We start from the raw sequence: 13,895 nt of genomic DNA, 5'->3' as shown, positions 1-13,895 counted from the left end.
CCCAGGGCAGGTACAGCACGGGTTAGATACAGAGTAAAGCTCCCTCTGCACTGTCCCATCAAACACTCCCGGGGCAGGTACAGCACGGGTTAGATACAGAGTAAAGCTCCCTCTACACTGTCCCATCCAACACTCCCAGGGCAGGTACAGCACGGGTTAGATACAGAGTAAAGCTCCCTCTACACTGTCCCATCAAACACTCCCAGGGCAGGTACAGCACGGGTTAGATACAGAGTAAAGCTCCCTCTACACTGTCCAATCCAACACTCCCAGGGCAGGTACAGCACGGGTTAGATACAGAGTAAAGCTCCCGCTACACTGTCCCATCAAACACTCCCAGGGCAGGTACAGCACGGGTTAGATACAGAGTAAAGCTCCCTCTACACTGTCCCATCAAACACTCCCAGGGCAGGTACAGCACGGGTTAGATACAGAGTAAAGCTCCCTCGACACTGTCCCAAATAACACTCCCAGGGCAGGTACAGCACAGGCTAGATACAGAGTAAAGCTCCCTCTACACTGCCCCATCAAACACTCCCAGGGATGGTACAACACGGGTTAGATACAGAGTAAAGCTCCCTCTACACTGTCCCATCAAACACTCCCAGGGCAGGTACAGCACGGGTTAGATACAGAGTAAAGCTCCCTCTGCACTGTCCCATCAAACACTCCCAGTGCAGGTACAGCACGGGTTAGATACAGAGTAAAGCTCCCTCTGCACTGTCCCATCAAACACTCCCGGGGCAGGTACAGCACGGGTTAGATACAGAGTAAAGCTCCCTCTACACTGTCCCATCCAACACTCCCAGGGCAGGTACAGCACGGGTTAGATACAGAATAAAGCCCCCTCTACACTGTCCCATCAAACACTCCCAGGGCAGGTACAGCACGGGTTAGATACAGAGTAAAGCTCCCTCTACACTGTCCAATCCAACACTCCCAGGGCAGGTACAGCACGGGTTAGATACAGAGTAAAGCTCCCTCTACACTGTCCCATCCAACACTCCCAGGGCAGGTACAGCACGGGTTAGATACAGAGTAAAGCTCCCTCTGCACTGTCTCATCAAACACTCCCAGGGCAGGGACAGCACGGATTAGATACAGAGTAAAGCTCCCTCTACACTGTCCCATCAAACACTCCCGGGGCAGGTACAGCACGGGTTAGATACAGAGTAAAGCTCCCTCTACACTGTCCCATCCAACACTCCCAGGGCAGGTACAGCACGGGTTAGATACAGAGTAAAGCTCCCTCTACACTGTCCCGTCAAACACTCCCAGGGCAGGTACAGCACGGGTTAGATACAGAGTAAAGCTCCCTCGACACTGTCCCATCAAACACTCCCAGGGCAGGTACAGCACGGGTTAGATACAGAGTAAAGCTCCCTCGACACTGTCCCATCAAACACTCCCAGGACAGGAACACCACGGGTTAGATACAGAGTAAAGCTCACTCTACACTGTCCCATCAAACACTCCCAGGGCAGGTACAGCACGAGTTAGATACAGAGTAAAGCTCCCTCTACACTGTCCCAAATAACACTCCCAGGGCAGGTACAGCACAGGCTAGATACAGAGTAAAGCTCCCTCTACACTGCCCCATCAAACACTCCCAGGGATGGTACAACACGGGTTAGATACAGAGTAAAGCTCCCTCTGCACTGTCCCATCAAACACTCCCAGGGCAGGTACAGCACGGGTTAGATACAGAGTAAAGCTCCCTCTACACTGTCGCAGCCAACACTCCCAGGGCAGGTACAGCACGGGTTAGATACAGAGTAAAGCTCCCTCTGCACTGTCCCATAAAACACTCCCAGGGCAGGTACAGCACGGGTTAGATACAGAGTAAAGCTCCCTCTACACTGTCCCATCAAACACTCCCGGGGCAGGTACCGCACGGGTTAGATACAGAGTAAAGCTCCCTCTACACTGTCCCATCCAACACTCCCAGGGCAGGTACAGCACGGGTTAGATACAGAGTAAAGCTCCCTCTACACTGTCCCATCAAACACTCCCAGGGCAGGTACAGCACGGGTTAGATACAGAGTAAAGCTCCCTCGACACTGTCCCAAATAACACTCCCAGGGCAGGTACAGCACAGGCTAGATACAGAGTAAAGCTCCCTCTACACTGCCCCATCAAACACTCGCAGGGATGGTACAACACGGGTTAGATACAGAGTAAAGCTCCCTCTACACTGTCCCATCAAACACTCCCAGGGCAGGTACAGCACGGGTTAGATACAGAGTAAAGCTCCCTCTGCACTGTCCCATCAAACACTCCCAGGGCAGATACAGCACGGGTTAGATACAGAGCAAAGCTCCCTCTGCACTGTCCCATCAAATACTCCCGGGGCAGGTACAGCACGGGTTAGATACAGAGTAAAGCTCCCTCTACACTGTCCCATCCAACACTCCCAGGGCAGGTACAGCACGGGTTAGATACAGAATAAAGCCCCCTCTGCACTGTCCCATCAAACACTCCCAGGGCAGGTACAGCACGGGTTAGATACAGAGTAAAGCTCCCTCTACACTGTCCAATCCAACACTCCCAGGGCAGGTACAGCACGGGTTAGATACAGAGTAAAGCTCCCTCTACACTGTCCCATCCAACACTCCCAGGGCAGGTACAGCACGGGTTAGATACAGAGTAAAGCTCCCTCTGCACTGTCCCATCAAAAACTCCCAGGGCAGGTACAGCACGGGTTAGATACAGAGTAAAGCTCCCTCTACACTGTCCCATCAAACACTCCCGGGGCAGGTACAGCACGGGTTAGATACAGAGTAAAGCTCCCTCTACACTGTCCCATCCAACACTCCCAGGGCAGGTACAGCACAGGTTAGATACAGAGTAAAGCTCCCTCTACACTGTTCCATCAAACACTTCCAGGGCAGGTACAGCACGGGTTAGATACAGAGTAAAGCTCCCTCTACACTGTCCCGTCAAACACTCCCAGGGCAGGTACAGCACGGGTTAGATACAGAGTAAAGCTCCCTCGACCACTGTCCCAAATAACACTCCCAGGGCAGGTACAGCACAGGCTAGATACAGAGTAAAGCTCCCTCTACACTGCCCCATCAAACACTCCCAGGGATGGTACAACACGGGTTAGATACAGAGTAAAGCTCCCTCTACACTGTCCCATCAAACACTCCCAGGGCAGGTACAGCACGGGTTAGATACAGAGTAAAGCTCCCTCTGCACTGTCCCATCAAACACTCCCAGGGCAGGTACAGCACGGGTTAGATACAGAGTAAAGCTCCCTCTGCACTGTCCCATCAAACACTCCCGGGGCAGGTACAGCACGGGTTAGATACAGAGTAAAGCTCCCTCTACACTGTCCCATCCAACACTCCCAGGGCAGGTACAGCACGGGTTAGATACAGAATAAAGCCCCCTCTACACTGTCCCATCAAACACTCCCAGGGCAGGTACAGCACGGGTTAGATACAGAGTAAAGCTCCCTCTACACTGTCCAATCCAACACTCCCAGGGCAGGTACAGCACGGGTTAGATACAGAGTAAAGCTCCCTCTACACTGTCCCATCAAACACTCCCAGGGCAGGTACAGCACGGGTTAGATACAGAGTAAAGCTCCCTCTACACTGTCCCATCCAACACTCCCAGGGCAGGTACAGCACGGGTTAGATACAGAATAAAGCCCCCTCTACACTGTCCCATCAAACACTCCCAGGGCAGGTACAGCACGGGTTAGATACAGAGTAAAGCTCCCTCTACACTGTCCAATCCAACACTCCCAGGGCAGGTACAGCACGGGTTAGATACAGAGTAAAGCTCCCTCTACACTGTCCCATCAAACACTCCCAGTGCAGGTACAGCACGGGTTAGATACAGAGCAAAGCTCCCTCTGCACTGTCCCATCAAACACTCCCAGGGCAGGTACAGCACGGGTTAGATACAGAGTAAAGCTCCCTCTACACTGTCCCATCAAACACTCCCAGGGCAGGTACAGCACGGGTTAGATACAGAGTAAAGCTCCCTCTGCACTGTCCCATCAAACACTCCCAGTGCAGGTACAGCACGGGTTAGATACAGAGCAAAGCTCCCTCTGCACTGTCCCATCAAATACTCCCGGGGCAGGTACAGCACGGGTTAGATACAGAGTAAAGCTCCCTCTACACTGTCCCATCCAACACTCCCAGGGCAGGTACAGCACGGGTTAGATACAGAATAAAGCCCCCTCTGCACTGTCCCATCAAACACTCCCAGGGCAGGTACAGCACGGGTTAGATACAGAGTAAAGCTCCCTCTACACTGTCCAATCCAACACTCCCAGGGCAGGTACAGCACGGGTTAGATACAGAGTAAAGCTCCCTCTACACTGTCCCATCCAACACTCCCAGGGCAGGTACAGCACGGGTTAGATACAGAGTAAAGCTCCCTCTGCACTGTCCCGTCAAAAACTCCCAGGGCAGGTACAGCACGGGTTAGATACAGAGTAAAGCTCCCTCTACACTGTCCCATCAAACACTCCCGGGGCAGGTACAGCACGGGTTAGATACAGAGTAAAGCTCCCTCTACACTGTCCCATCCAACACTCCCAGGGCAGGTACAGCACGGGTTAGATACAGAGTAAAGCTCCCTCTACACTGTCCCATCAAACACTTCCAGGGCAGGTACAGCACGGGTTAGATACAGAGTAAAGCTCCCTCTACACTGTCCAATGCAACACTCCCAGGGCAGGTACAGCACGGGTTAGATACAGAGTAAAGCTCCCTCTACACTGTCCCATCAAACACTCCCAGGGCAGGTACAGCACGGGTTAGATACAGAGTAAAGCTCCCTCTACACTGTCCCGTCAAACACTCCCAGGGCAGGTACAGCACGGGTTAGATACAGCGTAAAGCTCCCTCGACACTGTCCCAAATAACACTCCCAGGGCAGGTACAGCACAGGCTAGATACAGAGTAAAGCTCCCTCTACACTGCCCCATCAAACACTCCCAGGGATGGTACAACACGGGTTAGATACAGAGTAAAGCTCCCTCTACGCTGTCCCATCAAACACTCCCAGGGCAGGTACAGCACGGGTTAGATACAGAGTAAAGCTCCCTCTGCACTGTCCCATCAAACACTCCCAGGGCAGGTACAGCACGGGTTAGATACAGAGTAAAGCTCCCTCTGCACTGTCCCATCAAACACTCCCGGGGCAGGTACAGCACGGGTTAGATACAGAGTAAAGCTCCCTCTACACTGTCCCATCCAACACTCCCAGGGCAGGTACAGCACGGGTTAGATACAGAGTAAAGCTCCCTCTACACTGTCCAATCCAACACTCCCAGGGCAGGTACAGCACGGGTTAGATACAGAGTAAAGCTCCCTCTACACTGTCCCATCAAACACTCCCAGGGCAGGTACAGCACGGGTTAGATACAGAGTAAAGCTCCCTCTACACTGTCCCATCCAACACTCCCAGGGCAGGTACAGCACGGGTTAGATACAGAATAAAGCCCCCTCTACACTGTCCCATCAAACACTCCCAGGGCAGGTACAGCACGGGTTAGATACAGAGTAAAGCTCCCTCTACACTGTCCAATCCAACACTCCCAGGGCAGGTACAGCACGGGTTAGATACAGAGTAAAGCTCCCTCTACACTGTCCCATCAAACACTCCCAGGGCAGGTACAGCACGGGTTAGATACAGAGTAAAGCTCCCTCTACACTGTCCCGTCAAACACTCCCAGGGCAGGTACAGCACGGGTTAGATACAGAGTAAAGCTCCCTCGACACTGTCCCATCAAACACTCCCAGGGCAGGTACAGCACGGGTTAGATACAGAGTAAAGCTCCCTCGACACTGTCCCATCAAACACTCCCAGGACAGGAACACCACGGGTTAGATACAGAGTAAAGCTCCCTCTACACTGTCCCATCAAACACTCCCAGGGCAGGTACAGCACGAGTTAGATACAGAGTAAAGCTCCCTCTGCACTGTCCCAAATAACACTCCCAGGGCAGGTACAGCACAGGCTAGATACAGAGTAAAGCTCCCTCTACACTGCCCCATCAAACACTCCCAGGGATGGTACAACACGGGTTAGATACAGAGTAAAGCTCCCTCTACACTGTCCCATCAAACACTCCCAGGGCAGGTACAGCACGGGTTAGATACAGAGTAAAGCTCCCTCTACACTGTCCCATCAAACACTCCCAGGGCAGGTACAGCACAGGTTAGATACAGAGTAAAGCTCCCTCTACACTGCCCCATCAAACACTCCCAGGGATGGTACAGCATGGGTTAGATACAGAGTAAAGCTCCCTCTACACTGTCCCATCAAACACTCCCAGGGCACGTACAGCACGGGTTAGATACAGAGTAAAGCTCCCTCTACACTGTCCCATCAAACACTCCCAGGGCAGGTACAGCACGGGTTAGATACAGAGTAAAGCTCCCTCTTAACTGTCCCATCAAACACTCCCAGGGCAGGTACAGCATGGGTTAGATACAGAGTAAAGCTTCTCTACACTGCCCCATCAAACACTCCCAGGGCAGGTACAGCACGGGTTAGATACAGAGTAATGCTCCCTCTACACTGTCCTATCAAACACTCCCAGGGTAGGTACAGCATGGTTAGATACAGAGTAAAGTTCCCTCTACACTGTCCCATCAAACACTCCCAGGGCAGGTACAGCACGGGTTCGATACGCCTCAGGTCAGTTATAGGCTTCTCAGGAAATGATTGGTGTCCTTTCACTTTTGATAGATCTTTTCAATAAAAAATTCGCGAAATTTTCATGTGACAATGTGACGCCATAGCTGTGACACCTTAAAATGTTTACATATACGTTAGGGAGGTCCCCGTGTCCTTGCTCATAGAATGTGGAAGAAGTCTATGAATCTGCTGCCCTTGTAATGCTGTGCATCCTTCCCACTTGATCCGAGCAATGCCATGGGAGGTCTTCAAATGATGATTTTTTTTTTTATTCGTTTATTAACATCTCTTTCCTTCCCTCGTCTTCTTTACTTGTTTCAAGGAACTGCGCGAGCTGCAGGCTCAGCTCCAGGAGCAACAGGTCCAGGTGGAGATCGACATGTCGAAGCCTGACCTCACCGCCGCCCTGCGCGACATCCGCGCTCAGTACGAGACCATCTCGGCCAAGAACGTCCAGGAGGCCGAGGAGTGGTACAAGTCGAAGGTTCGTGGCGGCCAGTGCTCTCAGTCACACGGCTCCAGCGCAGGGTTGCGAGGGTGCGGGCTGGGGCTGGTGTTTGGGGGGAGTGGAGGCAGGAGGGGGATGTGTGCGCAGCCATTAATTACACGGAGCGGCGAACTAGCTCGAATGGGATCGCGCTCGCTTAGCACGCGAGAGGTTGCGGGATTGATGCCAGCATTCTCCACTCCTCTTTTGCCCGGATAGCTCTGTCGTTAGAGCCATCTGACTTTCAACCTGAGGGTCCAGGTCCTGGTTCGAGTGCTGCTTTACCGGCCCAGGCTCAATGGGCCGAATGGCCTCCTTCTGTGCTGTTCTACGAGAACGCAGAAAATGTCAAACCGGGGAACCTGAGGGTTCGTTTTTAGTCATCCTCCCAATCGGGTGCCAAAACGTCGGCAGATGCTTCGGCTTACCCGTCTATCCGGGTCAGAACGGCCGATCGGGAGACTCACCCCACCCCCACCGACATTCCGAGAATGTTCCCAGCATTGAACAATTCAACAGCAGTTGGCGCTCTAGACCGCTCCGCTCCCCAAGCCCTGGGATTAAGCACGGGAGGCCCGGAATTCAGAGACTTTGTCCCGATTCCCCCGCTGGAACCCTGGCGGAGCACCCGAGGAACCCGGTTATGCCAGCTACGGATACGGCAAGAGCCCGGAATGTCACCGCCCCCCCACCCATCCCACCGGCACAGAGTACCCAGAGTTTCACCTCCCCCCCCACGACAACACGAGCGCGGCAACACCGCAGTGGCGGCCATATTTGACCGCAGGACCACGTGTCAGATTGCTTCATCTTGCAATCCCATTGGGCTGCGGGAGTGTAGGGGTTATGTTACTGGACTAATAATCCTGTAGAACGCGAGTTCAAATCCCACTCTGGGGAGTTGGAGGATTTGAATTCAGTAGAAGTGACCGTGAAGCTGCCGGATTGTCATTAAAGACCCAACGGGCTCACTAATGTCCCTTTATGGAAGGAAACCTGCCGTCCTTACCCGGTCTGGGCCTATACATGGCTCTAGTCCTGCGTCAACGTGGTTAACCGCCCCCCTGAAGTGGCCTAGCGCACTCCTCAGTTGTACCAAATCACTACCAGCGATTCAAGAAGAAGGCCCACCACCACCTTCTCAGGGCAACAAGGGAGGGATGGGCAATAAAGTGCCGGCCTTGCCCATCCCAAGCATGCATTAAACCATCTCCCCACCCCCACCCCACCCCCACAACAACGGCAGCCATGTTTACCTGCAGGGTCTTAAGAACATAAGAAATAGGAGCAGGAGTCGGCCATTCGGCCCCTCGAGCCTGCTCCGCCATTCAATGAGATCATGGCTGATCTTCTGCCTCAACTCCATTCACCGGCCCTATCGCCATATCCCTTGATGCCCTTACTAGTCAGAAATCTATCGACTTCTGTTTTGAATATACCCAATGACTGAGCCTCCACAGCCCTCTGGGGTAGAGAATTCCAAAGATTCACCACCCTCTGTGTGAAGAAATTTCTTCTCATCTCAGTCCTGAATGGCCTGCCCTTTATCCTGAGGCTGTGGCCCCTGGTTCTAGATTCCCCAGCCAAGGGAAACATTTTCCCAGCATCCACCCTATCAAGCCCTTAATAATTTTGTATGCTTCAATGAGACCCCCTCTCATTCTTCTGAATTCAAAAGAATACAGGCCTAGTTTACTCAAGCTCTTCTCATACGACAGTCCTGCCATCCCAGGAATCAATCTCATGTCACATGACAAATGGCCTTATCCTACAATCGAAAGACAGAGCTGAGGAGAAATTTTTACTCACAGAGTGTCGTGAGTCTTTGGAACTCTTCCTCAGAGGGCGGTGGAAGCGGAGTCTTTGAATATTTATAAGGCAGAGGTAGATAGATTCTTGATAAGCAAGGGGGTGAAAGGTTATCGGGGGTAGGTCGGGAATGTGGATATAAGCTGTGATCTTATTGAATGGCGGAGCAGGCTCGAGTGGCCGACTCTTGCTCCTAATTCGTATGTTCGTATGTTCGAAACATTAACATCAGGTGGCAGTACTGTGGATATATAAAGGGGGCGGGCGGCAGGGGCTTGTGTCCGTCGGATGACCTACTACCTGAGTGCTTTCTGTTTTCGTTCCCAGGTCTCCGATTTGAACCAGAATGCGGTCAAACACAATGACGCCTTGCGACAGGCCAAACAGGAAATGATGGAATACCGGCACCAGATTCAGACCTACACCTGCGAGATTGATGCCCTCAAAGGATCTGTGAGTATTTGCCGAGGTTCCGCCACTAAACCCCTGCCTGTAATCATAAAGAAAAGAAAGAACTTGCATTTCTATAGCGCCTTTCACCACCTCAGCACGTCCCAAAGCGCTTTACAGCCAATGAAGTACTTTTTTGAGGTGAGGTCACTGTTGTAATGTAGGAAGCGCGGCAGCCAATTTGCGCACAGCAAGCTCCCACAAACAGCAATGTGATAATGACCAGATCACCTGTTAATTCAGTGATGTTGGTTGAGGGATAAATATTGGTCCCAGGACACCGGGGAGAACTCCCCCCTGCTCTTCTTCCAATAGTGCCGTAGCGCACCTGAGAGGACAGATGGGGCTTCAGTTTAACGTCTCATCCGAAAGACTCAATCCCTCAGCACTGCACTGGGGAGTGTCAGTCTAGATTTTGTGCTCAAGTCTCTGGAGTGAGATTTGAACCCATAACCTTCTGACTCCGAGGCGAGAGAGAGTGCTACCCACTGAGCCACTGGCCTCAGGGCAGCACGGTGGCATAGTGGTTAGCACTGTTGCCTCACAGCGCCAGGGACCCGGGTTCGAATCCGGCCTCGGGTGACTGTCTGTGTGGAGTTTGCACATTCTCCCCGTGTTTGCGTGGGTTTTCTCCGGGTGCTCCGGTTTCCTCCCACAGTCCAAAGATGTGCGGGTTAGGTTGATTGGCCATGATAAAAATTGGCCCTTAGTGTTAGGGGAGGATTAAATACGTGGGGTTACGAGGATAGGGCTTGGGTGGGATGGCTGTCGGTGTAGGGACCGGGTGCTAGGGTTTGGATGATCAGCCATGATCTCGTTGAATGGCGGAGCAGGCTCGAAGGGCCGAATGGCCTACTCCTGCTCCTAGTTTCTATGTTTCTATGGCCTGACACCTGTAAAGGGTTAATTACCCCATTCAATAATTTACCAACAATAATCAAATGTAGATGGAATGAACAATATCTGTAAAGGGTTAATTACCGCATTCATTTGGACACAGTTCTGGTCTCTACATTACAAAGAGGTTATAGAGGCATCGGAGAAGGTGCAAAAAAGATTTACAAGGATAATACTAGAACTGAGAGGTTATATAACTATCAGGAAAGACTGAATAGGCTTCTGTAGAAAATAGAAGAGGGGTAACCTGATCGAGGTCTATAAGATTATGAAGTGGTTTGATAGGGTAGACATAGAGAAAATGTTGTGGGTGAGAACAAAACTAGGTGACCATAAATATAAGATAGTCACTAATAAATCCAACAAGGAATTCAGGAGAAACCTCTCTACCCAGAGAGTGGTGAGAATGTGGAACTCGCCACCACAGGGAGTGGTTGAGGCGAATCGCAGAGATATATTCAAGAGGAAGCTGGATAAACACATGAGGGAGAAAGGAATAGAAGGATATGGTGATGGGGTGAGATGAAGAGGGGAGGGAGGAGGCTCGTGTGGAATGGCCTGTTTCTGTGCTGTACACAGTATGGTCCAGATTCTGCTGGAGTAGCGTGCCCCGTTAGCTAGACTTGTTCGTGCACGTTTAGCTTTGAAACTTTTGGTCCTGTAACTTGCTGGGAGTGGGAACTGATAACGGGGCGCCGAGGGGCGACGGGGAACCCGGGACCTCGGTGAACGGCGGGACCAACAGTCTGTCTCCTCAACCAATGAGATTTCAGGATTGAGAAATAAACAGAGGAACGACAGAGAAGGAAATGGGGCGACTTAGAGTCAAACCAGACACAGGAAGAGAAATAAAGAGAGGGAACGAAAGGTTGATTTAAGAGAGAGAAAAAAGAGATAGAAAGGAAAAGTACGTTTTTTTTTTGACATTTTAAGATCGCCTAAAACAATTCCCAACTTGAAATAAATGAGACTCCACGCTTAAAATTGTTCATTTTTCTGGGCCAGAGAGGTCAATTGTCACATCGTTAAAAGGGTACTTACGCTGTTAATTACTAGTCATAACTTTCTGTGGCGAGTTTAACAGCAAATTAATGTGCAAATGCAGCAACATAATGATAGTCACAGGGGGTTTGAGGGCGGGATGCCGTTTTCGAGAGGTTAACGGTGGAGCAGCTCGTCCAGCGACTTCACGGGTAACTCGCCCTGGCCACAAGTTGCTGGCCGGATTTGCACTTTAATAACGACATGCGTTGTTCAGCCGCCCTTATAATTTTCAGCAAAAAAAGCGTGGCCCAATTTAAATCCTTTGTGATACCTGCTGTGAACGAACACTCAGCCTCGGTCATCGCTGCAGTCTGAACTTGGGTCTCTCTTCGGCAGAACGAGTCTTTGATGCGGCAGATGCGGGAAATGGAGGAGAGATTTGGGGGTGAGGCGGTGGGCTACTCGGACACGATCACGCGGCTGGAGGAGGAGATCCGCCACTTGAAGGACGAGATGGCGCGGCACCTGCGCGAGTACCAGGACCTGCTCAACGTGAAGATGGCACTGGACGTGGAGATCGCCACCTACAGGAAGCTGCTGGAGGGCGAAGAGAGCAGGTGCGTTGCCCGCCCGAGTGGGGGGGTGCGGGGGTGAACGCGAGCTCGCGCTTGACTTTTCACCCCTCGCAAAGGGGGCCGAAACCCCGCCTGCCAACACCAATATCAGAATTAGCCCTTCTCTCATCCTCCAACAGTGTGGCGCCCCCTCAGTACTGCCCCTCCGACAGTGCAGCGCCCCCTTAGTACTGCCCCTCCGACAGTGCGGCGCTCCCTCAGTACTGCCCCCTCCGACAGTACGGCACTCCCTCAGTACTGCCCCTCTGACAGTGCAGCGCTCCCTCAGTACTGCCCCTCCGACAGTGCAGCGCTCCCTCAGTACTGCCCCTCCGATAGTGCAGCACCCCCTCAGTACTGCCCCTCTGACAGTGCAGCGCTCCCTCAGTACTGCCCCTCCGACAGTGCGGCACTCCCTCAGTACTGCCCCTCCGACAGTGCGGCACTCCCTCAGTACTGCCCCTCCGACAGTGTGACACTCCCTCAGTACTGCCCCTCCGACAGTGCAGCATTTCCTCAGTACTGCCCCTCCGACAGTGCAGCGCTCCCTCAGTACTGCCCCTCCGACAGTGCAGCGCTCCCTCAGTACTGACCCTCCGACAATGCGGCGCTCCCTCAGTACTGCCCCTCCGACAGTGCGGCGCTCGCTCAGTACTGCCCCTCCGACAGTGCGGCGCTCCCTCAGTACTGCCCCTCCGACAGTGCGGCGCTCCCTCAGTACTGCCCCTCCGACAGTGCGGCGCTCCCTCAGTACTGCCCCTCCGACAGTGCGGCGCTCCCTCAGTACTGCCCCTCCGACAGTGCGGCGCTCCCTCAGTACTGCCCCTCCGACAGTGCGGCGCTCCCTCAGTACTGCCCCTCCGACAGTGAGGCGCTCCCTTAGTACTGCCCCTCCGATAGTGCGGCGCTCCCTCAGTACTGCCCCTCCGACAGTGAGGTGCTCCCTCAGTACTGCCCCTCTGAATGGAATAAAAATAGGGATTAGGCTAAAAACTGCCTGTTAACTACCTGTTAACAGGCAGTTAATTGGCACTAATCCCCTTCCCGCCTTGGGGAGGCGGGTCCCAGCACAGGTCAGGTACACGCTTCCTTTGAAACTGGTATGGAGGCGGGTTGGGGGCGGGCTGGGGTTGTGCCCCCCGATTTCGAGATTTTAACCTCCCCCCCGCCCCCCACACGCCTTCAATCCTGCCTCCATGGCCCAATGAAAATCCTGCCCATAGAGTACGAAAGTAAGGAAATTATGATGAACCTTTATAAAACACTGGTTCGGCCTCAACCGGAGTATTATGTCCAATTCTGGGCACTGCACTTTAGGAAGGATGTGAAGGCCTTAGAGAGGGTGCAGAGGAGATTTACCAGAATGGATTTAAGATACCTGACTGAAGTTCCTTACGTAGTCGGTGTTGTGTTTCATTATTGACCTCTTGACCTGCGAGTAATGATTCTCTGCGATTATTCTCTTTTTGACTCTAGGATTGTTATGCCAGTCCAGGCGTTTTCGACCTTGAGTTTCAGAGGTAGGTAAAGCATCGCCCTGTTAACCCCAGGGATTCAATTCACAATGTCCTGCTAGTATTGCCACCCTGCCCGTGATTCGGAAGCGGGTCAGTAACTCTGCGGTGTCTTCGTTCCAGAGACCAGCCCTGAACAGACACATCTGGCTGAAGTCCACACCAAAAAGACCGTGACCATCAAGACCTACGAAACAAGGGACGGAGAGGTGAGAGCAGCAGAGTGTTCAGAGAGAGAGAGAGAGAGAGAGAGAGAGAGAGGAGACGTCACAGGAACGAAAGGACTTGCTTTTATAGAGCTCCTTTGATGACCTCGAGACGTCTCAAAGCTCTGAGCAATCAATTTCGTACTTTTTAGGGTGTAGTCACTGTTGTAACGTGGGAAACACAGCAGCCAATTTGTGCACAGCAAGCTCCCACAAACAGCAATGAGATACATAAATGCAAGTCTTTTTTTTAAATGACCAGATG

General features: G+C 52.5%; 1 protein-coding gene across 1 annotated transcript in view; it reads left to right on the top strand.

Annotated features, from left to right (window-relative positions):
- The window catches only part of LOC147120625 (desmin-like), a 63,411-nt gene that overhangs the window by 43,203 nt on the left and 6,313 nt on the right, over positions 1 to 13,895 (top strand). Inside the window, exons 4-8 of the mRNA XM_085986768.1 lie at positions 6,992 to 7,153; positions 9,293 to 9,418; positions 11,693 to 11,913; positions 13,387 to 13,430; positions 13,548 to 13,633. Of these exons, the coding sequence (XP_085842894.1) occupies positions 6,992 to 7,153; positions 9,293 to 9,418; positions 11,693 to 11,913; positions 13,387 to 13,430; positions 13,548 to 13,633 (639 nt within the window). The remainder of the gene's footprint in view (positions 1 to 6,991; positions 7,154 to 9,292; positions 9,419 to 11,692; positions 11,914 to 13,386; positions 13,431 to 13,547; positions 13,634 to 13,895) is intronic.

This window comes from Somniosus microcephalus, chromosome 4 (genome assembly GCF_052327205.1).
Source record: "Somniosus microcephalus isolate GS21.2 chromosome 4, FLI_Smic_1.0, whole genome shotgun sequence".
NCBI classification, from domain to species: Eukaryota; Metazoa; Chordata; class Chondrichthyes; order Squaliformes; family Somniosidae; genus Somniosus; species Somniosus microcephalus.
The sequence above is the reverse complement of the archived record's forward strand: the minus strand, read 5'-3'. Positions and strand labels throughout refer to the sequence as shown.